At 44.6% G+C, this 27,419-nt stretch overlaps 1 protein-coding gene across 1 annotated transcript in view; it reads left to right on the top strand.

The window, feature by feature from the left end:
- The window catches only part of c5h5orf34 (chromosome 5 C5orf34 homolog), a 62,298-nt gene extending 53,830 nt beyond the window's left edge, over positions 1 to 8,468 (top strand). The window contains 3 exon segments of the mRNA XM_063049600.1: positions 1,976 to 2,016; positions 4,051 to 4,268; positions 4,270 to 8,468. Coding sequence (XP_062905670.1) covers positions 1,976 to 2,016; positions 4,051 to 4,268; positions 4,270 to 4,308 — 298 coding nt within the window. The 3' untranslated portion in view covers positions 4,309 to 8,468.
- Positions 8,469 to 27,419: the final 18,951 nt, after the last annotated feature.

The following is a 27,419-nucleotide window of genomic DNA, read 5'->3' as shown; positions in this document are numbered from 1 at the left end:
GAGGGAAGGGGCAGAGGCCCTATAAAGAAGGTGGGAGGAGGGTGGGAAGGAGAAGGCTGGTAGGTTCCAGGTGAAAAACCAGTAAGGGGAAAGACAAAGGGATAGGTAGGGGAAGCAGGGAGGTGATAGGCAGGAAAGGTGAAGAAAGAATAGGGGAAAACACAATGGGTAGTAGAAGGAGGCGGAACCACGAGGGAGGTGATAGGCAGCTGGGGGAGGGGGCAGAGTGACATAGGGAGAGGGGGAGGGAATTACCGGAAGTTGGAGAATTCTATGTTCATACCAAGGGGCTGGAGACTACCTAGATGGTATATGAGATGCTGCTCCTCCAACCTGAGTTTAGCCTCATCACGGCAGTAGAAGAGGCCATGTATGGACATATCTGAATGGGAGTGGGAAGCAGAGTTGAAGTGGGTGGCTACTGGGAGATCCTGTCTGTTGTGGCGGACGGAGCAGAGGTGCTCGACGAAGCAGTCCCCGAAACGTCAACTGATCTTTTCCACGGATGCTGCCCGACCTGCTGAGTTCCTCCAGCGTGTTGTGAGTGTTGCTTTGACCCCAGCATCTGCAGAGTATTTTGTGTTTACTCCAAACACTCCTTTTGTTTCCTTTAACATCCACGTTCCAAAGGTTTGTGCTGATGTTAAAACTGATTCTGATCTGTATGAACAATGTGCAGGACGAGAATTTTCACTACGTGACAATAATAAACCATTTCCAATGAAAGAGTGCAGAGAAAATTTACAAGCATGTTGCCAGGACTTGAGGATCTGAGCTATGTGGTAAGGTTAAATAGGTTCAGACTTTATTCCCTGGAGGGTTAATGAATGAGGTGAGATTTGATAGAGATGTACAAAATTATGAGGGGGATAGATAGGGTTAATGCAAACAGGCTTTTTCCACTGAAGTTGACTGGGTCTAGGACTAGAGGTCATGGGTTAAGGGTGAAAGTGGATTTTGAGGGGAAGCTCATTCACTCGGGTGGTGAGAGTGTGAAATGAGCTGCTAGTGGAAGTGGTGGACATGGGTTTGATTTCAACACTTAAGAGAAATTTGGATATGTGCATGGATGGGAGGGGTGTGGTTGATGAGACTAGGCAGGTTAATATTTTGGCGTGGACTAGATGGGCTGAAGGGCCTGTTTCTGTGCTGTAGTCTATGAAAAACCTGCTTCTTGAAAGCCTGCATTTCGAAGTCTGAAAATCATATAACAATGTAGATTCTGGGACTGAACTGGACACAGGAATTAGTCTGCCCCGTCCCCTTCTCTTTTAGATTAGCTTTATTTGTCATGTATTGAAACATGCAGTGAAGTGCATCATTTGTGTCAACAACCAGCAGCATCTGTGGCAAGAGAAACAGTTGACAATTTCAGGTCAATGCTCTGGTGAAAGGCTGTTGATCTGACACACTAACTCTTTCCTCCTTCACAGGTGCTGCCTTCCAGCACCTTCAGATTTGTTTCTGATGCGTGACTGAATGAAACAGTTCGGTTCAGCCATGTTGACCTACCAGACACTTCAAACTTCAAAATAAATTTATTATCATACAACCCTGAGATTCATTTTCCTGTGGGCTTTCACAGCTGACACAAAGAAACACGATAGAATCAATGGAAAACTATACTCAAAGACTGACAAACTAGTTGAAAACACACAAATTATGCAAATACAAAATGAAAAACAAAATATTAATAATAAATTAACAAACAATAATATTGCGAGCATGAGTTGAAAGGAGGCCTTAAAAGTGAGTGGACAGGTTGTGGAAGCCGTTGAGAGTAGTGGTGAGTGAAGTTATCCTCACTGGTTTAGGAGCCTGATGGTTGGGGGCTAGGAACTGCTCCAGAACGTGGTGGGGTGGGATTAAGGCTGCTGTACCTCGTTTCCGATGGCTGCAGTGAGAAGAGAGCGTGGACTTTGTGTCCTGTGGGCAGAGACTTTCCTTGTATATCATGAGCTTTTGTATTTTCCAGGTCTGTCATCTCAGAACTTCAAAAAATCCAAAGGTTTAACTGTATCCTTTATACCGTATATATCATTATCAGCTGTATGTGTGTGTGTGTTTCATTAGACCATAAAGACATTTGGGGGGGGGGTAGAATTAGGCCATTCGGCCCATCGAGTCTGCTCTGCCATTGCATCATGGCTGACTTACTATCTCTCTCAACCCCATTCTCTTGCCTTCTCCCTGTAACCTTTGACGTGCTGACAAATCACAAACTATGAACCTCCATTTTAAATATACCCAATTGCTTGGCCTCTACAGCCATCAATTGCAATTGTGAGGGGATCCTGAAGTACTCCTATGAACTGTTGTTTTGAAAAGAGAGAGAGAGAGTTATTTAACACCAGGTTGTTTGTAAAAGAGAGAGCGAGAGAGACAAAGATTAACTATTGGACTGTCACTTTAAGAACTGGTTAACTTTTCTATTTCTGCTGGTTCTTTATTCCCGTCAGTGGGTACGTGACACAATGAATTCCACAGATTCACTAACCTCTGACTAAAGTTTAGGAAGGAATTTCTGAGGTCAGACCCTGACCATTTAAGGATGTCAAGAAGCATATTGAAACCTACCCGATACAGAAAGACCAGGACAGAGGGAATGTAAAGAGGATGTTTCCATTAGTAAGAGAGTCTAGGATCCAAAGGCATGGCTTCAGAATAAAGGAACATCCCTTCAAAACCGAGATGAGTAAGAGTTTGATCAGCCAGAGGGTGGTGAATCTGTTGAATTCACTGCCACAGAGTTATTAGTTGTATTTAAGGCAAATGTTGATATGTTCCTGATTGGTAAGCGGGTTACAGATTACAGGGAGAAGGCAGGAGAACAGGTTTAGGGAAAAAAATCAGCCACGGCTGGATGATGGCACAGACTTGATGGTCTGAATGACCTAACCAGAACACTGTTCAGAGAACCCCATGGGTTTTTCAACTTGGAGATAGTTAAGCAGGGCAGGGGTTCCCAACCTGAGGTCCACGGACTCTTTAGTTAATGGTAAGGGTCCACAGCATAAAAAAGGTTAGGAATCCCTGGTTTCGGGTATTAGCGGTTCTAGAACAGAGGCTGGAAAATGGATCTCCTGTGATCTGATAGAAATTGAATTGAATTGACTTTATTTCTTATATCCTTCACCTACATGAGGAGTAAAAATCTTTACGTTACGTCTCCGTCTAAATGTGCAATGTGCAATCATAGTATTTATAATAAACAGAACAGTCAATGCAACATAGAAATACACTCAAATCAGCGTGAGTTCATCAGTCTGATGGCCTGGTTGGAAGAAGCTGTCCCGGAGCCTGTTGGCCCTGGCTTTTATGCTGCGGTACCGTTTCCCAGATGGTAGCAGCTGGAATAGATTGTGGAACAGTTGGGGTGACTCGGGTCCCCAATGATCCTAAGGGCCCCTTTTCTCACACCTGTCCTTGTAAATGTCCTGAATCATGGGAAGTTCAGATCTACAGATAAAGGGTCAGCACATTTTGGGCCAAAAAGGTCTGTACTCTGCTGTACACTCCAAAGTTATTTATTTAGAGAAACAGTACACTTACAGGCCCTTCCACCCAATGAGTCCATGCCACCCAATTACACAAATTGACCACATCTTTGGAATGTGGGAGGAAACCCATGCGGTCACACGGTGAACATACAAACTCTTTACAGTGGTGGGAATTGAATCCCCGTCGCTGGCGCTGCAAAGCGATGCGCTAACTGCTACGCTGCCGCGCTATCGTGTTACATAGAGATCTACAGCACATTACAGGCCCTTCGGCCCACAATGTTGTACTGATCGTGTGATCTACTCTAGAAACTGCTTAGAATTTCCCTGCCGCATGGTCCTCTATTTTTCCAAGCTTCATATACCCATCTTAAGAGGCTCTCAAAAGACCCTATTGTACACAATTTGTCATTGTAGGTTTTAATTGTCAGTTAACAATAGAACATATAGTTTCCACATTGGCATTGTGTTCACTGGTGGGGTTGGAGGTGTGGTTTGTCTAAATTTGTCCAATCTGTTGTTACAGTTTTCTTTAACACATGTCCTGTAGTTCTGCTGGAGAATTCCAGCTGTCTGAAGCGAGAGACCCCACCGCTCGACCATCCTGTCACTCAGCGGCCCGAGGAGACTAGCCATGCGGAGGCAGAGGAGGGCTGGAGCGTCGAGGGAGCACTGACAAAGACAGGCAGGGCGATCCAAGATATCGAGCTACTGCTGGAGGCAAACCGGGAAGTGCGGAGGGAAAAGTCAGAAAAGAGAGGCAGAGAGTTTGAGCACTGTCAAGGAAACAAAGGGGTACAGTGGGTAACAGATCAATGGCCCCTGGTCTGAGGTTGAAGTGGGGAAGGCCAGATCAAAGAACCTAACCCAGAGAATTTGATCGGTTACCTTGCTTCTCACGGTGCGTCCAAAGACGTATCATGAAGTTCAGGGTAATGGACTCTCCATCTAGTTCAATTCCATGTGATTATGGTGCCCTCTTGGTCTTTAGAAGATGCACAAGTACTGCGGAGGCGAGGGTTCCGAAGTGGTGGAGGCACGTGAAACTGCGGATCTGAAACAGTGCACAATCTGGTGGAGGGTCAGCGGGTCGAACAGCTGCTGTGGGGAGAAGAATTGTCAACGTTTCAGGTGGAAACCCTGTGCCACTGGAGAGGGAGTAGGGAGAAGAGTGGAGTCAGGTAGGGGAGGGGAGTGATAGAATTGGGGGATGGGCAGGTAGATGGAGCCAGGCAGAGGGTGAGGGTGCAACAGCAAAACTCTGCACCTCCCTTTAGTGCCCATGGGGGTGGTCACTGCTTGAGGGTGTAACCTGCAACAGACGGGCATCACCGTAGTGTAGCGGTTAGCTGCACTATTGCAGTTTGGGGTGTCAGAATTCAATACTGACGTCAACTGCAAGCAGTCTGTACTGTGGGATGCGTGGGTTTCGTCCTACTGTCCAAAGTTAGTAGGTTAATCAGTGATTGTATATTGCCTGTGATTAGGCTAGGGTTAAATTGAGGAGGGCCGGTTCTGCGCTGTTTCTCCAAATAAATCAGCGGTCCTGCACGGTGCTTAGGGAGGTTTTACCGAGACGTTGCCTGGACTTGGGGATCTGAGTTACAAGGAGGGGTTGTGTGTACTCTAGGACTTCATTCCCTGCAACAAGGGTGACCTGATAGAGGTCTACAAGATCATAAGGAGCATAGTCAGGGTGAAAGCACATCGTCATTTTCTCAGGGGTGGGGAGGCTAAAAACAAGAGGCCGTAGGTTTCACACAGAGGCGAGAGATTTAAAAGGGAGATCGGGAGCAACTCCTTCACAAAAAGGTGGTGTGTGTTTGGATTGACCTGCCAGAAATGGTGGTTGAGGTAGGTGCATCAGCAATATTTAAAAGCCTTCCAGATAAGAACATGGACTGCAGAGGGACGTGGGCCAAACACAGGCAGCGGGACTGGCTGGCTGGGCAACAAAGTTGGCAGGGAAGGGCCTGTTCCCTGCTGTGGAATCTGTGACCAATACGCAGTGCAGTTGGAGACTATCCTTCATTTGAGGCGTGAAGAACAACTGTCCTCTGATGGACAAGAACAGGGATATTATTGCCAGTCAGTGTTTATTCTTCAACCAGCAACACTTCAAGATTCAAGATTGTTTAATATCATTTGCAGTATACAAGTCTAAACGAGAAAAAAATAATTATTATTCCAGATCAGATACAATGCAAAAAAACACTAAGGAGCACAATAATAAGTTTAAAAACACTCTGAATGTAAATGCATAACTGAAATATGTAGATCGTTATGTGCATAAACTGACACTAGGCACATGTGTCTACATAAAGTGACTGACAGGAAATGATAAAGTGGTTAAGGATGTGGGGAGGTGGGTTAATGGATAGACAGTGTTGATCAGACCTGCTGCTTGGAAAAAGTAACTCTTTCTCTGTCTGGTGGTCTTGGTGTGGATGCTGCGTAGCCTCCTCTCTGATGGGAGTGGGACAAACAGTCCATGAGCAGGTTGGGGTGGGGGGGGGTCTTTCATGATGTTACTGGCGCTTTCCGCATACATGTCCTTGATGGTGGGTGGGCTGGTGCTGGTGATGGGTTGTGCAGTTTTGACTGGCTGTTACTAATGAAACCTGGCGGCTTCCCACGATAATGATGGTGTGCAGAGTAAAGCCCTGGTCGCAGAGTGCTCTGGACACCCTGATGTGAGTGAAGTCTTGCTGTTGCAGGTACTGTGCACCGGCCGGTGTGTCTTGCACAGACCTCTCCCTCGACTTATCTTCTCGACGTCGTAGGAACTAATCATAGTTTTGCTTCAGGGCAGTGGACTCCTCATTTTACCCAGTAGGGTCCACAAATACCAGTGTAGTTAATGATCAGTTGAGGGTGGGAAGTAGTCTGCAGGCCATCCATGCTCTTTGAGGGGGAAATAAATCTTAAAGCTCGACAGCAGACAGCTCTCATCTATCTGTATACTCTTTTTTCCTAGGGGCAGGGAAGTCTACAACTAGACAGCATAGGCTTAAGGTGAGAGGAGAAAGATGTAATGCATTAACAGTTCACGAGTGTAAGGGAGAACGAAATAATTGTTACTCCGAATCTGATGCAGCACAAAAGAAACATAATAAGATAGTGTTTCCACCAAGGGTGGTGGCTATGTAGAGTGACCTGCCAGAGGAAACTATAGAAGTGAATGGAATTACAATGTTTAAGGGACATTGCACAAATATGTGTATCAGAGAGGTTTAGTGGGGTATGGGCCAAATGCAGGCAAGTGAGACTATTGTAGACAGAACAGCACAGGACCTTTGGCCCACAGTGTTGTGCTGATTCAACCAAAAGACTAACTAATCTCTTCTGCCTACACATTGTCCGTATCCCTCCATTTTCTTCACATTCAGGTGCCCATCTAAATGTTTTTTTTTAAATCCCTAATATTTCTGCCCCTACAGTCACCGCAGGCAGCAGATTGCAGATACCCACCACTCTCTGTGTAAAGGTAGATAGCCAAGATATGTTGGTTGGCCTAGACAAGTTGGACCGCATGGACTGTGTGAATGCGGTGGTGCTCTGAATCCATATAATGAATAATTGCACTTTGCAAACCCCTTCCAGGGAAAGGTTTAAAGCTTCTATAACCTGATAACCAGTCACAAAGCTTCCATAGTCAGTTGTGGTTAAAGGTTCCCAGCTCCAGGAAATAATTGTGGATTCAGCGAGAACGTAGGAAGGATTTCCTACTTAGAGGTGGGGTGGGGTGGGGGAAGAGAGGCCACACTTCAAAGTAACTTGTATGTGAGTGTTTTGACTTAGAATGAGATTTAATATAAATGCTAATCTTTCTTGCGGTCTCTCTTGCACTATGAGAATAGGTAAACTGTAGGGCCTTAATAGCAGAAGTGAAAGCACATGTTTTGGATATATATACTGATGATTTTTGCAGTTTCTGTGGATTGTATTGTGCCATTCTGTACCTTATAGTGAATAAAGTGTGGGGGTTGTTTATTTCAGATCATTTACAGTATTGAAATAGTGAGTTACGGTTCATTCCAAGTTTCTCCCAAGACTCCCAGCTTGAATGCATTGTAGAAAAGGCTTGGATGCGTTTAAGAGAGGAAAATCTCTATGCTGTTGTCTCCAGGAGAAGCTCTGAGTTGTCAGAAATACAGGTAGTGATGGGAATATCTATTGTTCTTCCATCATCAATTCTCTATGTCATCTCTTCAAAAACATCAGATTCTACAACTGTACATCACAGATACCCTGTCCTAGTCCAACCATGCTGACGCCACGGTGAAGAACACTCAACAATGTCTTTGCTTCCTCAGGAGGCTGAAGACATTTGACATGACCCTCACTTAACTTCTGTCAATGCACCATAAAAAGCATCCTATCCAGGTGCATCACGGCTTGGTGTAACAACTACTCTGCATGTGACCACAAGGTCGTGTAGAGTTGGCATCACAGAAACCAGCCTCTACTCTTTGGACTCGATCTACAGTTATCGGCCACCTCAGTAAAGCAACCTGCGTAATCTGGACATAGGGCAGAAGATAAATCCCACTGTTATCACATTATTAAATGATCCCCTAGTACAATAAGATGGGCTCTTGACCTCACAATCCACCTTGTTATAACCTTACAAATATTATCTGTGCTGCATGGCACGCTCTGTAACTGTAACACTTCATTCTGCATTCTGTTACTGCTTTCCCTTGTACTAATTCAATGTGTTGTAATAAATGGTTCTGTATGAATAGTTTGTTGCATGTACCAACTACCAACAGCGATGTCCTGGGACTCAGCCCAGCTTCCAACAACCAGTGTCACCACATAACAGGCAGCAAGGGAGTCTCCCTTTCCCTGAGCTTTCATTGACTTGGATATGTTGAACTCTTGTTTTGTGTGCTGCTGAGAGAGAGGTCAGGGCCTATGATAAAATGCATCAAGGTTCAACTTTTTAACATTTGTGTGTATTAGGAATATACCGTGGTGTGTTAGTGTGTCATGCCAACATCTAATAATTAGAAATAATTATACAAAAGTGCAGATATAAATACCAGGAAGTATTTACAATATATGCACAATATAAAAGTGATTTAAAGTGTGTACAGTACAGTGATGGGGGTAGTGGGGTGAGGAGGGGGCTAACTAGGATGGTTGATCAGATTAACAGCATGGGGAGGGGGAAGAAACATTTCGGATATAGCACTTTCAAAGGTCATGCAGCTGAATGGGAAAGGCATGACCTGTACACAAGGGATGGATTATACCAGAAACCAAGGGGATCAATACCTTTGCAGCCAGGTTTGCTGGAGCTGTTGGGGAGGGTTTAAACTAATTTGGCAGGGGGATGGGGACTGGAGTGATAGAGCTGAGGATGGGGCGGTTGATTTACAAACAGAGACGATGTGTAGTGAGACTGCTAGCAAGGATAGGCCAAAATTGGAGTCAACAGGATGAGTTGCAATGTAAAAGGGTGTCAAAATCATAAAAGGTGATGAATACAGAACTGAATGTGTTATATTTGAATGCATGCAGCATATAAAATAAGGTAGATGAACCTGAAGCATAGTTAGAGATTAGCAGGTATGATGTGGGTTTCTCTGAGTTAGACCATAAGACATAGGAGCAGAATTAGGCCATTTGGCCCATTGAGTCTGCTCTGTCATTCAATCATGGCTGATTCTTTTTCCCCTCCTCAGCCTCACTCCCTGGTCTTCTCCCCGTAACCTTTGATGCCATGTCCAATCAAGAACCTATCGATCTCTGCCTTAAATACACCCAACGACCTGGCCTCCACAGCTGCCTGTGGTCACAAATTCACCATCCTCTGGCTAAAGAGATTTCTCCGCATTTCTGTTTTAAGTGGATGCCCCTCTATCCTGAGACTGTGCCCTCTTGTCCTACACTCCCCCATGATAGGAAACATCTTTTCCACATCTACTCTGTCTAGGCCTTTCAACATTCAAAAGGGTTCAATGAGATTCCCCTTTCGTCCTTCTAAATTCCAGCAAGTACAGACCCAGAGCTAATAAACATTCCTTGTATGATAACCCTTTCATTCCAGAATTATCCTTGTGAATTTCTTCTGAACCCTCTTCAATGCCAGCACCTCTTTTCTAAGATGAGGGGTCCAAAACTGTACACAATACTCAAGGTGAGGTCTCTCCAGTGCCTTATAAAGCCTCAGTATCACATCCCAACTCTTGTATTCTAGTCCTCTTGAAATGAATGCTAACGTTGCATTTGCCTTCCTCACCACCGACTCAACCTGCAAATTAACTTTTAGGATGTTCTGCACAAGAACTCCCGAGTCCCTATGCATCTCAGATTTTTGAACTTTCTCCCTGTTTAGAAAATAGTCTACACATTTATTTCTACTACCAAAGTGCATGAGAATGCATTTTCCAACATTGTATTTCATTTGCCACTTTCTTGCCCATTCTCCTAATCTGTTCAAGTCCTTCTGCAGCCTACCTGTTTCCTCAACACTACCTGCCCCTCAACCAATTTTTGTATCATCTGCAAAATTAGCAACAAAGCCATCTATTCCATTATCTACAAACAGGAGGAAATCTGCAGATGCTGGAAATACAAGCAACATACACAAACTGCTGTAGGAACTCAGCAGGCCAAGCAGCAACTATGGAAAAGAGCACAGTCGATGTCTTGGCCCAAAAGGTCGACTGTACTGTTCTCCATAGATGCTGCCTGGCCTGCTGCGCTCCTCCAGCAGTTTGTGTTTTATGCCATCTAAATAACTGATATACAGCACAAAAGGAAGCGGTCCCAACACCAACCCCCGTAGAACACCTCTAGTCATTGGCAGCCAAACAAAAAAGGATCCTTTTATTCCCAATCAGCCAATGCTCTAACCATGCCAGTAACTTTCCTGTAAACTTGATTGGGTAAGCAAGTTGTGGCTGAAAGAAAATTTTGGCTGGGAGCTTAACATTCAAGTATGTACATTGTATGGAAAGAGCAGGTAGGTCGGCAGAGGAGGTGGGTGGCTCTGTTGGATTGAAAAAAAGAAAGTGAAATCTAATTATTAGAAAGAAGTGACAGATTTAGGTGTAGAATCCTCGTGGGTAGAGCTAAGAAATTGTAAGGATAAAAAGATCCTGATGGCAGTTACATGCAGACCTCTGAACAGTAGCAAAGATGGAGGGCTACAACTTACAACAGGAGATAGTATTACAATGGTCATGGGGGATTTCAATATGCAGATGGATTGGGAAAATCAGTTTGGTGTTGGATCTCAAAAGGGGGAATTTGTCGAATGCCTCCAAGATGGCTTTTTAGAGCGGCTCGTGGCTGAGCCCTCCAAGGGATCAGCTTTTCTGGATTGGGTGTTCTCCAATGAACTGGAGTTGATTCAAGAGTTTAAGATTCAGGAACCCTTGGGGAACAAGTGGTCATAATATGATCAAGTTCGCCCTGCAATCTGAGAAGGAGAAGCTAAAGTCAGATGTATCAGTATTACAGTGGAGTATAGGGAATTACTAAGGCATGAGAGAGGAGCTGGCCAAAGTTGACTAGCAGGGAAGATGGCAGAGCAACAATAGCTGTAGTTTCCAGGAGCAATTCGGACGGTGTAGAATAGATACATCCCAAAGTAGTAGTAGTATTCTAAAGGCAGGATGATGTAACTGGCTGGCAGGGAAAGTCAAAGCCAACATGAAAGCAAAAGAAAAGGCATATAATGGTGCAAAACTTAGTGGGAAGTTAGAGGATAGGTAGGCTAGCCAAAAATATCAGAGGATACCAAAAGTTTCTTCAAATATTTAAAGTGGGTATTGAACCACCGGAAAATGATACTGAAGAGGTAGTAATGGACAATGGAAACTGACTAAGTATCTTGCATCCGTCTTTGCTGTAGAAGAGACTAGCAGGATGCCAGAGTGTCAGGGACAGAAGTGAGTGTAGTTGCTATTACTGAGGAGAAGGTTCTTGGGAAACCGAGGGGCTGAAAGTAGCCAAGTCATCGGGATCAGATGGTGTACATCCCAGGGTTCTGAAAGAGGTGACTGAAGAGATCGTGGAAGCATTAGTAATGATCTTGCATGTGTCAGTTGATTCTGGAGGAATGGAAAATGCAAATGTCACTCCACTCTTCAAGAAGGGGAAAGAGGCAGAAGAAAGGAAATTACAGGCCAGTTAGACTGACCTCAGTGGTTTGGAAGATGTTGGAGTCGATTCTTAAGGTTGTGTTTTTGGTGTATTGGAGACACATAATAAAATAGGGTGAAATCAACATGATTTCCTTAAGGAAAATCTTGCCTGACAAATCTGTTGGAATTCTGTGAAGAAATAACAAGCAGGATAGACAAAGAAGAATCAGTGGATGTTCAGAAGGTATTTGACAAGGTGCTGCACATGAGGCTGCTTAACAAGTTAAGAGCCCATGGTATCAGAATCAGGTTTAATATCGTCGGCATATGTTGTGAAATGTGTTAACTTTACGGCAGCAGTACAATGAAATAAATAAATAGAGGGAAAAAACTGAATTACAGTACGTATACGTGTTTGTGTGTGTGTGTGTGTATATATTTAAATTCAATTAAATAGAATAAATTAAATTAAATAGAATTAAATTAAATAGTCAAATAAGAAGTGCAAAAAAAATCCAAACAAAAACATATTGAGTTAGTATTCATGGATTCAATGTCTATTCAGAAATCGGATGGCAGAGGGGAAGAAGCTGTTTCTGAATCACTGAGTGTGTGCCTTCAGGCTTCTGTACCTCCTACCCGACAGTATCAGTGTGAAGCTGGCATGTCCCGCTGGTGGGGGTCCTTAATGATGGACGCCGCCTTCCTAATAAGGCACTGCTCCTTGAAGATATCTTGGATACTAGGGAGGCTGGTGCCCATGATAGAGCCGACTAATTTTACACGTTTCAACAACTTTTTTTTTAATTAAGTGCAATCATGAACAATAGCCAGATCAGAAATGCTGATCAAGTCAACTAGTTCTCAAAGAAAACTCTGAGAGGCCAATCAGATGGTTCACTGCTGCTCAGTGATAGAACCCAAAAAAATCATGTGTACAGTTAAGAAATATTAAAGAAAAGTTTAGAAATACTGGAGTCATGATGAAGTCTGCTGGAGAGAGACATTTATACACATGCTGTCCTCCAAAAAGAGATTGAAGGATAAGGTTGCATGGTGACAAAACGTGGCAGGAGAACTTGCTTCTATCTTGTGTAGTAACCCCCTCCACCCCTCCCACTTCCATACCGGACAGTGATGCTGTCAGCCAGAATGCTCTCCATGGTACATTTGTAGAGGTTTTTGAATGTTTTTGTTAACAAACCAAATCTCAAGCACCTAATGAAATATAGCTGCTGTCTTGCCTTCTTTATAGCTGCATCAATATGTTGCATCTATGTTAGGTCCTTAGAGATATTGGCTCTAGGCCTGTACTCACTGGAATTCAGAAGAATGAAGAGGGTTGTCATTGAAACCTATTGATTGTTGAAAGGCCTTTATAGAGCGGATGTAGAAAGGATACTTCCTATGGTGGGGGCTTTAGGACCAGAGGACACTGCCTCAGAATAGAGGGATGTGCATTTAGAACAGAAATAGGAGGAATTTCATTAGCCAGAGAGTGGTGAATTTGTGGAATTTGTTGCCACAGGCAGCTGTGGAGCCCAGGTTGTTGGGTTTATTTAAGGCAGAGGTTGATAGGGCATGAAGGGACATGGGGAGAAGGTAGGAAATTGGGGCTGAGCTGGAAATGGATCAGCCATGATGAAATGGTGGAGCAGACTCAATGGGACAAGTAGCCTAATTCTGCTCCTAAGCTAACCCTAATTGTAGGGACTGGAGTGCAGAAGTGGGGATCTCTGGCTGCAGTGTGACTGTACCTGAGGCACTGTACGGTTTTGATCTCCTGTATCTAGGGATGCTTGCCTTGGGCAAATTGCAAGATAGATTCCTGGGATTCAGAGCAGTAAGAATGGTCTATCCTGACTGGTGTTTGGAAGAATGAGCGATCTCATGGGTTGGTTCAAAGTACATTTATTATCAAAGTATGTAAGTATCTTCTTGCAGGCAGCTACAAAACAAACAAATCCATTAAAATCCACAGAAAAACCCATGCTACACCACACTACAAAGACAGTAATACATGAAAGAATTTTAAAAAAGCAAACAAGACCCACAGAACATGAACCGCAGAGTGCCTGAAAGAGTCCATCGCCACAGAGCCAGTTTAGTGCTGAAGCTGGTCCAGGAGCCCGATGGCTGTAGGCCACAGCTGCAGCGCCAGGTTCAGCACCCAAGGCAAGTAAGGCCTCCCATGCTAGTGAGATGAACACTGGTTTGTCGTCCACCCTCGGCCTTGACAGCTTAATCTTTTTAACTTTACTCAGCGCTTAAGTGTGCTAAACATTGGTTCATTATCTGCTCTTGGCCTGGGCCCTGAGTCCACTCCAGTAATGGCCACAGTGGCTGTACCTGCATTCAAGGATACCAGAACGCATGGCTGGAAGGTGAGTGAAGTGTATCATTCAACAGACTCTGCTGTTCCTGTATCCTTTTGAAAGATTGCACTAGCTTTATCTGTCTCAAGTGCTGCTGCGCTTCCGTGACTTACGAAACCCCAGCCGTGTGGTTTGGAATGTGGGGAGAAACCCCAGTGGTCATGGGGTGGGCACACTACCTCCTTATGGACAGCAGTGGGAATTGAAGCCCAATGTTCTGATTGCTGGCATGACAAGAGTGTTACACTGACCACCCCCGTTTCATTTATAAATGAGCTGTTGTATAACAGGAATGAAATTCATCGGAGAATAACCCGTTACCATTTCTCTGACTATGAGAATGAGAAGGGGACATGAGGGAGAGGAAAAGGACTGATAAATAGACCATAAAACACATGAGCAGAATCAGGGCATTTGGCCGATCGAGAATGCTCCACATTCAATCACAGCTAATGCACTAACCCTCTCATCCCCATTCTCCAGCCTTCTCCCTGTTACCTCTGACACCCTGACTAATCAACCTCCATTTTAAATATGCCCAATTATGTGGCTTCCACAGCCACCTGTGCCAATGAACTCCACAGATTTACCACCCCATGGCCTCATCTCTGTTCTAAAGAAACTTCTCTCTATTCTGAGGCTGTGCCCTCTGGTCAGAGACTCCCCCACTATAGGAAACATCCTCTCCATCCCACTCTACTTGGACCTTTGCGAGAAACGCGGGCATAAAGAAGAATGGTTGATATACACAGCAGTAAAAGATCACAGACAGCTCACCAAGGGTTGCAGAACTGGCAATCCATTCCAATGAAAGTTCATTATCACAGGCTTACATAAATGACAAGACAATTTGCTTATTGCAGCAGCATAGTATATTACACACAGTAACAAATTGTACACTCAGTGGTCACTTCATTAAATACCTCCTGTACCTAATAAAGTGGTCACTGAGTGTATGTTTGGGGTCTGCTGCTGTAGCCCATCCACTTCAAGATTCAACAGGTCGTGTGTTCAGAGATGCTCTTCTGCACACTACTGTTGTAACATATGGTTATTTGAGTTACTGTCCCTTTCCTCTCAGCTTGAACCAGTCTGACCTCTCCCAAAGCAATTGTACCCACAGAACTGCTGCTCACTAGATTTTTCTTTTTGCTTCTCGTACCATTCTCTGGAAATTCTAGAGACTGTTGTGCATGAAAATCCCAGGAAATCAGCAGTTTCTGAGATACTCAAACCACCCCATCTGGCACCAACAATCATTCCATAGTCAAAGTCACTTAGATCACATTTCTCCCCCATTCTGATGATTGGTCTGAAGAACATCTGAACCTCTTGACCATGACTGCATGCACTTTTCTGTTGAGTTGCTGCCACATGATTGGCTGATTAGATATTTGCATTAATGAGCAGTGTGCAAGTGTACCTAATAAAGTGGCCACCCAGTGTACATTTACATGTTTTGGGAATTCGCAGTGGGGTGCTGGTCAAGATGCAACATGCAACAAAAACATTAAAAAAAAATTATAAAAAATAAGTTAGAGTTTAAAGTGTGGACATAGAATGAAATATGCATAAATACCCAAATACCAACATGTATTTACAATGTAAACAACATTATAAACTGTGGTTTGAAGTGCAGTGTAGTGATACGGGGGGTGGGGGCTAGCTAGAAAGGTTGATCAGTTTAACTCCCTGGGTGACAAAACTTTTATGATGTGAAGTTTTTGTTTTAATAATCCTATAGCACTTTCCAGAAGGGAGATTTTGGAAAAGGCAAGTTTGCTGAGTGGGAGATGGCTGCAATTATTTTCGGAGTCATAGAGTAATAGAGAATTACAGCACAGAATCAGGCCCTTCAGCCCATCTAGTCTATGGCAAAACTCTTTAAACTGCCTACTCATATTGACCTACACCAGGACCATAAGCCTCCCTACAATCCATATACCTATCCAAACTTATCTTAAACGTTGAAGTCGAGCTCACATGCACCACTTGTGTAGGCAGCTCGTTCCACACTCTCAGGACCCTCTGAGTGAAGAAGTTTCCCCTCATATTCTCCCTAAACTTTTCACCTTTTACCCTTAACCCATGACCTTTGGTTGTGGTCCCACCCATCCTCAGTGGAAAAAACCAGCTTGCATATACCCAATCGATATCACTCATAATTTTGTCTGCCTCTAACAAATCTCCTCTTAATCTTCTACATTTTAAAGAATACAGTCCTAACCTATTCAGTATTTCATCTTAACTCAGGTCCTCCAGATATGGCAACATGCTTGTAAATTTTCTCTGTACTCCTTCAACCTTGTTTTCTTCTTTCCTGTGCGGTGACCAAAGCTGCACACAATACTCCAAATTAGGCCTCACCAATGTCTTATACAACTTGAACATAACATCCCATCTCCTGTACTCAATACATTGATTTATGAAGGCCAATGTGGCAAAAGCTTTCTTTACAACTTTCTCTACCTGTGACACCACTTTCAACAAACTATGGAGCTCTATTCTCAGATGCCTTTGTTCTACCCCACTGCTCAGTGCCCTACCATTCACTGTGTAAGACCTACCCTAGTTGGTCCTACAGAAGTGCAACACCTTGTACTTATCTGCATTAAATTCCATCTGCCATTTTTCAGCCCATTTTCCCATCTGGTCCAGATCCTGCTGCAAATTCTAATAGTCTTTCTCGCTATTCAAATGGTGGGAATCAAATTAAAGAGGCTAGGCATGAGAAGGTTAGTTCACAACAGGGGGGTGGGAACCAGTGCAGAGAGACAGAGGGGTGTAAAGTGAGGGTAGAAGCAAAAAGTACTAAGGAGAAAAGTAAAAGTGGCAGGCCGACAAATCCAGGGCAAGCATTAAAAAGGGCCACTTTTCAACATAATTGTATAAGGGCTAAGAGAGTTGTAAAAGAGCGCCTGAAGGCTTTGTGTGTCAATGCAAGGAGCATTCGTAATAAGGTGGATGAATTGAAAGTGCAGATTGTTATTAATGATTATGATATAGTTGGGATCACAGAGACATGGCTCCAGGGTGACCAGGGATGGGAGCTCAACGTTCAGGGATATTCAATATTCAGGAGGGATAGACATGAAGGAAGGGGAGGTGGGGTGGCGTTGCTGGTTAAAGGAGAGATTAACGCAATAGAAAGGAAGGACATAAGCCGGGAAGATGTGGAATCGATATGGGTAGAGCTGCGTAACACTAAGGGGCAGAAGACGCTGGTGGGAGTTGTGTACAGGCCACCTAACAGTAGTAGTGAGGTTGGAGATGGTATTAAACAGGAAATTAGAAATGTGTGCAATAAAGGAACAGCAGTTATAATGGGTGACTTCAATCTACATGTAGATTGGGTGAACCAAATTGGTAAAGGTGCTGAGGAAGAGGATTTCTTGGAATGTATGCGGGATGGTTTTTTGAACCAACATGTCGAGGAACCAACTAGAGAGCAGGCTATTCTGGACTGGGTTTTGAGCAATGAGGAAGGGTTAATTAGCAATCTTGTCATGAGAGGCCCCTTGGGTAAGAGTGACCATAATATGGTGGAATTCTTCATTAAGATGGAGAGTGACATAGTTAATTCAGAAACAAAGGTTCTGAACTTAAAGAGGGGTAACTTTGAAGGTATGAGACGTGAATTAGCTAAGATAGACTGGCAAATGACACTTAAAGGATTGACGGTGGATATGCAATGGCAAGCATTTAAAGGTTGCATGGATGAACTACAACAATTGTTCATCCCAGTTTGGCAAAAGAATAAATCAAGGAAGGTAGTGCACCCGTGGCTGACAAGAGAAATTAGGGATAGTATCAATTCCAAAGAAGAAGCATACAAATTAGCCAGAGAAAGTGGCTCACCTGAGGACTGGGAGAAATTCAGAGTTCAGCAGAGGAGGATAAAGGGCTTAATTAGGAAGGGGAAAAAAGATTATGAGAGAAAACTGGCAGGGAACATAAAAACGGACTGTAAAAGCTTTTATAGATATGTAAAAAGGAAAAGACTGGTAAAGGCAAATGTAGGTCCCCTGCAGACAGAAACAGGTGAATTGATTATGGGGAGCAAGGACATGGCAGACCAATTGAATAATTACTTTGGTTCTGTCTTCACTAAGGAGGACATAAATAATCTTCCAGAAATAGTAGGGGACAGAGGGTCCAGTGAGATGGAGGAACTGAGCGAAATACATGTTAGTAGGGAAGTGGTGTTAGGTAAATTGAAGGGATTGAAGGCAGATAAATCCCCCGGGCCAGATGGTCTGCATCCTAGAGTGCTTAAGGAAGTAGCCCAAGAAATAGTGGATGCATTAGTGATAATTTTTCAAAACTCGTTAGATTCTGGACTAGTTCCTGAGGATTGGAGGGTGGCTAATGTAACTCTACTTTTTAAAAAAGGAGGGAGAGAGAAACCGGGGAATTATAGACCGGTTAGCCTAATGTCGGTGGTGGGGAAACTGCTGGAGTCAGTTATCAAGGATGTGATAACAGCACATTTGGAAAGCGGTGAAATCATTGGACAAAGTCAGCATGGATTTGTGAAAGGAAAATCATGTCTGACGAATCTCATAGAATTTTTTGAGGATGTAACTAGTAGAGTGGATAGGGGAGAACCAGTGGATGTGGTATATTTGGATTTTCAAAAGGCTTTTGACAAGGTCCCACACAGGAGATTAGTGTGCAAACTTAAAGCACACAGTATTGGGGGTAAGGTATTGGTATGGGTGGAGAATTGGTTAGCAGACAGGAAGCAAAGAGTGGGAATAAACGGGACCTTTTCAGAATGGCAGGCGGTGACTAGTGGGGTACCGCAAGGCTCAGTGCTGGGACCCCAGTTGTTTACAATATATATTAATGACTTGGATGAGGGAATTAAATGCAGCATCTCCAAGTTTGCGGATGACACGAAGCTGGGTGGCAGTGTTAGCTGTGAGGAGGATGCTAAGAGGATGCAGGGTGACTTGGATAGGTTGGGTGAGTGGGCAAATTCATGGCAGATGCAATTTAATGTGGATAAATGTGAAGTTATCCACTTTGGGGGCAAAAATAGGAAAACAGATTATTATCTGAATGGTGGCAGATTAGGAAAAGGGGAGGTGCAACGAGACCTGGGTGTCATTATACACCAGTCATTGAAAGTGGGCATGCAGGTACAGCAGGCGGTGAAAAAGGCGAATGGTATGCTGGCATTTATAGCGAGAGGATTCGAGTACAGGAGCAGGGAGGTACTACTGCAGTTGTACAAGGCCTTGGTGAGACCACACCTGGAGTATTGTGTGCAGTTTTGGTCCCCTAATCTGAGGAAAGACATCCTTGCCATAGAGGGAGTACAAAGAAGGTTCACCAGATTGATTCCTGGGATGGCAGGACTTTCATATGAAGAAAGACTGGATGAACTGGGCTTGTACTCGTTGGAATTTAGAAGATTGAGGGGGGATCTGATTGAAACGTATAAAATCCTAAAGGGATTGGACAGGCTAGATGCAGGAAGATTGTTCCTGATGTTGGGGAAGGCCAGAACGAGGGGCCACAGTTTGAGGATAGAGGGGAAGCCTTTTAGGACCGAGATTAGGAAAAACTTCTTCACACAGAGAGTGGTGAATCTGTGGAATTCTCTGCCACAGGAAACAGTTGAGGCCAGTTCATTGGCTATATTTAAGAGGGAGTTAGATATGGCCCTTGTGGCTATGGGGGTCAGGGGGTATGGAGGGAAGGCTGGGGTGGGGTTCTGAGTTGGATGATCAGCCATGATCATAATAAATGGCGGTGCAGGCTCGAAGGGCCGAATGGCCTACTCCTGCACCTATTTTCTATGTTTCTATGTTTCTATGTTTCACTACACCCCCAGTCTTGGTATCATCTGCAAATTTGCTGATCCATGTTAACCACATTATCATCCAGATCATTGATATCGATGACAAACAACAACTGACCCACATCAATCCCTGTGGCACACCAGTAGCACAGTCAGAGGCGACCATCTACTACCATTCTCTGGCTTCTTCCAAAACCATTGTCTAATCCAATTTATTACCTCATTCTGAAACCCAAAGAAATGAACCTTCTTGACCAGCCTCCCGTGCAGGACCTTGTCAAATTCCTTACTAATGTCCATGTAGACAACATCCAATGTCTTGTCTTCATTCACTTTCATGGTAGATTCCTCAAAACTACCGTCCCATCGCACTCACATCCATCATCATGAAGTGTTTCGAGAGGCTCGTCATGAGGCACATCAAGACCCTGCTGCCCCCCTCACTGGACCCCCTGCAGTTCGCGTACCATCCCAACCGCTCAACACACGATGCCATCGCCATCACCCTCCACCTGGCCCTAACCCCCCTTGACAAAAAAGACACGTATGTTCGAGAGCTGTTCATAGACTTCAGTTCAGTATTCAACACAATCATTCCTCAGAAACTGATTGGAAAGCTGAGCCTACTGGGCCTGAACACCTCCCTCTGCAACTGGATGCTAGACTTCCTGACTGGGAGACCTCAGTCAGTCTGGATTGGAAGCAGCATCTCCAACACCATCACACTGAGCACGGGGCCCCCCAGGGCTGTGTGCTCAGTCCACTGCTGTTCACTCTGCTGACCCACGACTGTGTTGCAACACACAGCTCGAATCACATCATTAAGTTCGCCGATGACACGACCATGGTGGGTCTCATCAGCAAGAACGATGGGTCAACATACAGAGAGGAGGTACGGTAGCTAATGGACTGATGCAGAGCCAGCAACCTGTCTCTGAATGTGAACAAAACAAAAGAGATGGTTGTTGACTTCAAGAGGACATGGAGCGACCACTCTCTGCTGAACATCGACGACTCCTCTGTAGAGATCGTTAAGAGCACCAAATTTCTTGGTGTTCACCTGGCGGAGAATCTCACCTGGTCCCTCAACACCAGCTCCACAGCAAAGAAAGCCCAGCAGCGTCTCTACTTTCTGCAAAGGCTGAGAAAAGTCCATCTCCCACGCCCCATCCTCACCACATTCTACTGAGGTTGTATCGAGAGCATCCTGAGCAGCTGCATCACTGCCTGGTTCGGAAATTGCACCATCTTGGATTGCAAGACCCTGCAGCGGATAGTGAGGTCAGCTGAGAAGATCATTGGGGTCTCTTTTCCTGTCATTACAGACATTTACACCACACGCTGCATCCGTAAAGCAAACAGTATTATGAAGGACTCCATGCACCTCTCACACAGGCAGACTGGGAAAATCAGGTTGGTACTGGACCCCAAGAAAGGGAGTTTGTGGAGTGCCTCTGAGATGGATTCTTAGAGCAGCTTGTACTAGAGCCTACCAGGGAGAAGGCAATTCTGGATTTAGTGATGTGTAATGAACCGGATTTGATAAGGGAACTCGAGGTAAAGGAGCCATTAGGAGGTAGTGACCATAATATGATAAGTTTTAATCTACAATTTGAGAGGGAGAAGGGAAAATCGGAAGAGTCAGTATTACAGTTGAACAAAGGGAACTATGGACCCATGAGGGAGGAGCTGGCCAAAGTTGACTGGAAAGATACCCTAGCAGGGATGACAGTGGAACAACAATGGCAGGTATTTCTGGGGATAATACAGAAGGTGCAGGATCAGTTCATTCCAAAGAGGAAGAAAGATTCCTCCGGGGGAATGCCATACTAGATCTAGTACTAGGTAATGAACCCGGTCAGGTCACAGATCTCTCGGTGGCTGAGCATCTGGGGGACAGTGACCACTGCTCCCTGGCCTTTATAATTATCATGGAAAAGGACAGAATCAAAGAGGACAGGAAAATTTTTAATTGGGGAAAGGCAAATTATGTGGCTATGAGGCTAGAACTTGCGGGTGTGAATTGGGATGATGTTTTTGCAGGGAAATGTACTGTGGACATGTGGTCGATGTTTAGAGATCTCTTGCGGGATGTAAGGGATAAATTTGTCCCGGTGAGAAAGATAAAGAATGGTAGGGTGAAGGAACCATGGGTGACAAGTGAGGTGGAAAATCTAGTCAGGAGGAAGAAGGCAGCATACACGAGGTTTAGGGAGCAAGGATCAGATGGGTCTATTGAGGAATATAGGGAAGCAAGAAAGGAGCTTAAGAAGGGGCTGAGAAGAGCAAGAAGGGGGCATGAGAAGGCCTTGGCGAGTAGGGTAAAGGAAAACCCCAAGACATTCTTCAATTATGTGAAGAAAAAAAGGATGACAGGAGTGAAGGTAGGACCGATTAGAGATAAAGGTGGGAAGATGTGCCTGGAGGCTGTGGAAGTGAGCGAGGTCCTCAATGAATACTTCTCTTCGGTATTCACCAATGAGAGGGAACTTGATGATGGTGAGGACAATATGAGTGAGGTTAATGTTCTGGAGCATGCTGATATTAAGGGAGAGGAGGTGTTGGGAGTTGTTAAAATACATTAGGACAGATAAGTCCCCGGGGCCTGACGGAATATTCCCAGGCTGCTCCATGAGGCGAGGGAAGAGATTGCTGAGCCTCTGGCTAGGATCTTTATGTCCTCGTTGTCCACAGGAATGGTACCGGAGGATTGGAGGGAGGCAAATGTTGTTCCCTTGTTCAAAAAAGGTAGTAGGGATAGTCCGGGTAATTATAGACCAGTGAGCCATACGTCTGTGGTGGGAAAGCTGTTGGAAAAGATTCTTAGAGATAGGATCTATAGGCATTTAGAGAATCATGGTCTGATCAGGGACAGTCAGCATGGCTTTGTGAAGGGCAGATCATGTCTAACAAGCCTGATAGAGTTCTTTGAGGAGGTGACCAGGCACATAGATGAGGGTAGTGCAGTGGATGTGATCTATATGGATTTTAGTAAGGCATTTGACAAGGTTCCACACAGTAGGCTTATTCAGAAAGTTAGAACACATGGGATCCAGGGAAGTTTGGCCAGGTGGATTCAGAATTGGCTTGCCTGCAGAAGGCAGAGGGTGGTGGTGGAGGGAGTACATTCAGATTGGAGGATTGTGACTAGTGGTGTCCCACAAGGATCTGTTCTGGGACCTCTACTTTTCGTGATTTTTATTAACGACCTGGATGTGGGGGTAGAAGGGTGGGTTGGCAAGTTTGCAGACAACACAAAGGTTGGTGGTGTTGTAGATAGTGTAGAGGATTGTCAAAGATTGCAGAGAGACATTGATAGGATGCAGAAGTGGGCTGAGAAGTGGCAGATGGAGTTCAACCCGGAGAAGTGTGAGATGGTACACTTTGGCAGGACAAACTCCAAGGCAGAGTACAAAGTAAATGGCAGGATACTTGGTAGTGTGGAGGAGCAGAGGGATCTCGGGGTACATGTCCACAGATCCCTGAAAGTTGCCTCACAGGTGGATAGGGTAGTTAAGAAAGCTTATGGGGTGTTAGCTTTCATAAGTCGAGAGATAGAGTTTAAGAGTCGCGATGTAATGATGCAGCTCTATAAAACTCTGGTTAGGCCACACTTGGAGTATTGTGTCCAGTTCTGGTCACCTCACTATAGGAAGGATGTGGAAGCATTGGAAAGGGTACAGAGGAGATTTACCAGGATGCTGCCTGGTTTAGAGAGTATGCATTATGATCAGAGATTAAGGGAGCTAGGGCTTTACTCTTTGGAGAGAAGGAGGATGAGAGGAGACATGATAGAGGTGTGCAAGATAATAAGAGGAATAGATAGAGTGGATAGCCAGCGCCTTTTCCCCAGGGCACCACTGCTCAATACAAGAGGACATGGCTTTAAGGTAAGGGGTGGGAAGTTCAAGGGGGATATTAGAGGAAGGTTTTTTAATCAGAGAGTGGTTGGTGCGTGGAATGCACTGCCTGAGTCAGTGGTGGAGGCAGATACACTAGTGAAGTTTAAGAGACTACTAGACAGGTATATGGAGGAATCTAAGGTGGGGGTTTATATGGGAGGCAGGGTTTGAGGGTCGGCACAACATTGTGGGCCGAAGGGCCTGTACAGTGCTGTACTATTCTATGTTCTATGTTCTAAGATTCTAAGGGGAGTAAGGGGTGACAAGGGAAGTCAAGGACAGTATAAAAATAAAAGAGAAGTAGTATAACATAGCAAAGATGAGCAGGAAGCCAGAGGATTGGGAAACTCTTAAAGAGCAACAGAGGATAACTTAAAAGGCAATACGGGGAGAAAAGATGAGATACTAAGGTAAGCTAGCCAAGAATATAAAGGAGGATGGTAAAAGCTCCTTTAGGTATGTGAAGAGGAAAAAATTAGTTAAGACCAAAGTTGGGCCCTTGAAGACAGAAACGGGTGAAATTATTATGGGGAACAAGGAAATGGCAGACGAATTGAACAGGTACTTTGGATCTGTCTTCACTAGGGAAGACACTAACAATCTCCCAGGTCTCAGCCTGAAACGTCGACTGCACCTCTTCCTCCAGATGCTGCTTGGCCTACTGTGTTAACCAGCAACTTTGATGTGTGTTCCCAGATGTAATAGTGGCCGGAGGACCTAGGGTAACGGAGGAACTGAAGGAGATTCACATTAGGCAGAAAATGGTGTTGGATAGACTGATGGGACTGAAGGCTGATAAATCCCCAGGGCCTGATGGTCTGCATCCCAGGGTACTTAAGGAGGTGGCTCTAGAAATCATGGATGCATTAGTAATCATTTTCCAATGTTCTATAGATTCAGGATCAGTTCCTGTGGATTGGAGGGTAGCAAATGTTATCCCACTTTTTAAGAAGGGAGGGAGAGAGAAAACAGGGAATTATAGATCAGTTAGCCTGACATCAGTGGTGGGGAAGATGCTGGAGTCAATTATAAAAGATGAAATAGCGGCACATTTGGATAGCAGTAACAGGATCGGTCCAAGTCAGCACAGATTTATGAAGGAGAAATCATGCTTGACTAATCTTCTGGAATTTTTTGAGGATGTAACTGTGAAAATGGACAAGGGAGAGCCAGTGGATGTAGTGTACCTGGACTTCCAGAAAGCCTTTGATAAGGTTCCACATAGGAGATTAGTGGGCAAAATTAGAGCACATGGTATTGGGGGTAGGGTACTGACATGGATAGAAAATTGGTTGGCAGACAGGAAACAAAGAGTAGGGATTAACAGGTCCCTTTCAGAATGGCAGACAGTGACTAGTGGGGTACCACAAGGCTCGGTGCTGGGACCGCAGCTATTTACAATATACATTAATGATTTTGATGAAGGGATTAAAAGTAACATTAGCAAATTTGCAGATGACACAAAGCTGAGTGGCAGTGTGAAATGTGAGGAAGATGTTATGAGAATGCAGGGTGACTTGGACAGATTGGATGATTGGGCAGATGCAGTTTAATATGGAGAAATGTGAGGTTATCCATTTTGGTAGCAAGAACAGGAAGGCAGATTACTATCTGAATGGTGTCAAGTTGGGAAAAGGGGAAGTACAACGAGATCTAGGTGTCCTTGTTCATCAGTCACTGAAAGTAAGCATGCAGGCAGTAAGTAAGCAGGCAGTGAAGAAAGCTAATGGCAACACACATCAAAGTTGCTGGTGAACGCAGCAGGCCAGGCAGCATCTCTAGGAAGAGGTGCAGTCGACGTTTCAGGCCGAGACCCTTCGTCAGGACTAATGGCATATTGGCCTTCATAACAAGGGGAATTGAGTATAAGAGCAAAGAGGTCCTTCTGCAGCTGGACAGGGCCCTGGTGAGACCACACCTGGAGTATTGTGTGCAGTTTTGGTTTCCAAATTTGAGGAAGGACATTCTTGCTATTGAGGGAGTGCAGCGTAGGTTCACAAGGTTAATTCCCAGGATGGCGGGACTGTCATATGTTGAAAGATTGGAGTGACTGGGATTGTATACACTGGAATTTAGAAGGATGAGAGGGGATCTTATTGAAACATATAACATTATTAAGGGATTGGACACGCTAGAAGCAGGAAACATGTTCCCGATGTTGGGGGAGTCCAGAACCAGAGGCCACAGTTTAAGAATAAGGGATTGGCCATTTAGAACATAGTTGAGGAAAAACTTTTTCACACAGAGAGTTGTGGATCTGTGGAATGCTTTGCCTCAGAAGGCAGTAGAGGCCAAGTCTCTGGATGCTTTCAAGAAAGAATTAGATAGAGCTCTTAAAGATAGTGGAGTCAAGGGATATGGGGAGAAACGGGGTACTGATTGTGGATGATCAGCCATGATCCCAGTGAAAGGCAGTGCTGGCTCGAAGGGCTGAATGGCCTATTTCTGCACCTATTGTCTATTGTCTACAAACTCTTCTCCCTCCTGCCATCTGGCAAAAGGCACCGAAGTATTCGGGCTCTCACAACCAGACTATGTAACAGTTTCTTCCCCAAGCCATCAGACTCCTCAATACCCAGAGCCTGGACTGACACAAACCCACTGCCCTCTACTGTGCCTATTGTCTTGTTTATTATTTATTGTAATGCCTGTGCACTTTATGCAGTCCTGGGTAGGTCTGTAGTGTAGTGTAGTTTTGTGTTGTTTTACGTAGTTCAGTGTAGTTTTTGTATTATTCATGTTTTTACTGTGTACTGTATCAGCAGTTATGGTCGAAATGACAATAAAAAGTGACTTGCTTGAAAATACTCTGGAAGATTGGTTAGACATGACCATGACCTACAAGGCTCAAAGCCATGCTGACTATCCTGAGTCAGTCCATGTCTATTCAAATACTTAAATATCCAGTCTCCTAGAATATCTTCCAACAACTTTCCCCCAACTGATGTCAGACTGACTGGCCTATAATTTTATAACTTTTTTTCCTGGCCATTTCTTTGTCTTGGACACATACGAGTCTTGCAGTGATGGCCGCCTACAGAGAATGACCTTTTCTGCTGACCTAAAAGTTTGTTGTGGTTTCTGTATGTTGTGAGAGGGTGCTGCAGCAAGCCAGATAGGGCTTCGTGAGGATGCTCCCTGTGACGCCAGTGGAGAATTGCATCTGTATGTTCTGGGGAAGATGGGAGTGTAACATCGCCTGAGAAACAGAGCCAAGGCAGAAAGTAAACTGGAGCCAGAAGTGCAGAGCTGACCGCCAAAGAACAGTGCCAGAAGGCAGACAGCAGGCTGTGGATGAAGAGCCAGGGCCACGCCACACATCTGCTGAAGAGAACTGCTAACCACATAGAGAAGAGCTGCTACCCTGAACTGCAAGCAACGCCATCTCAAGTTTTTAAATAAACACATCCAGTTGGCAACCAACAAGCACATTACTTTCCAATCCCTTAATTCCGGTCCTTTTCTCCCCCTGTCTCTGAATACTTGTCCCATGTAATTGAACGAAATAGAACACTACAGCGCAGTACACATCCTTCGGCCCGCAATGTTGTGCTAGCTTTACAACCTTCTCCAAGATCAATCTAACCCTTCCCTCACACACAACCCTCCATTTTTCTATCATCTATTAAGAGTTGGTTAAGTGCCCTGAATGTATCTGCCTCTACCACCACCCCAGCAGCATGTCCCTTGCACGCACTACACTCTGTGTGAAAAACCTACCTCTCCACGTC

This window comes from Mobula hypostoma, chromosome 5, assembly GCF_963921235.1.
Source record: "Mobula hypostoma chromosome 5, sMobHyp1.1, whole genome shotgun sequence".
In the NCBI taxonomy this organism is placed as follows: domain Eukaryota; kingdom Metazoa; phylum Chordata; class Chondrichthyes; order Myliobatiformes; family Myliobatidae; genus Mobula; species Mobula hypostoma.
The sequence above is the reverse complement of the archived record's forward strand: the minus strand, read 5'-3'. Positions and strand labels throughout refer to the sequence as shown.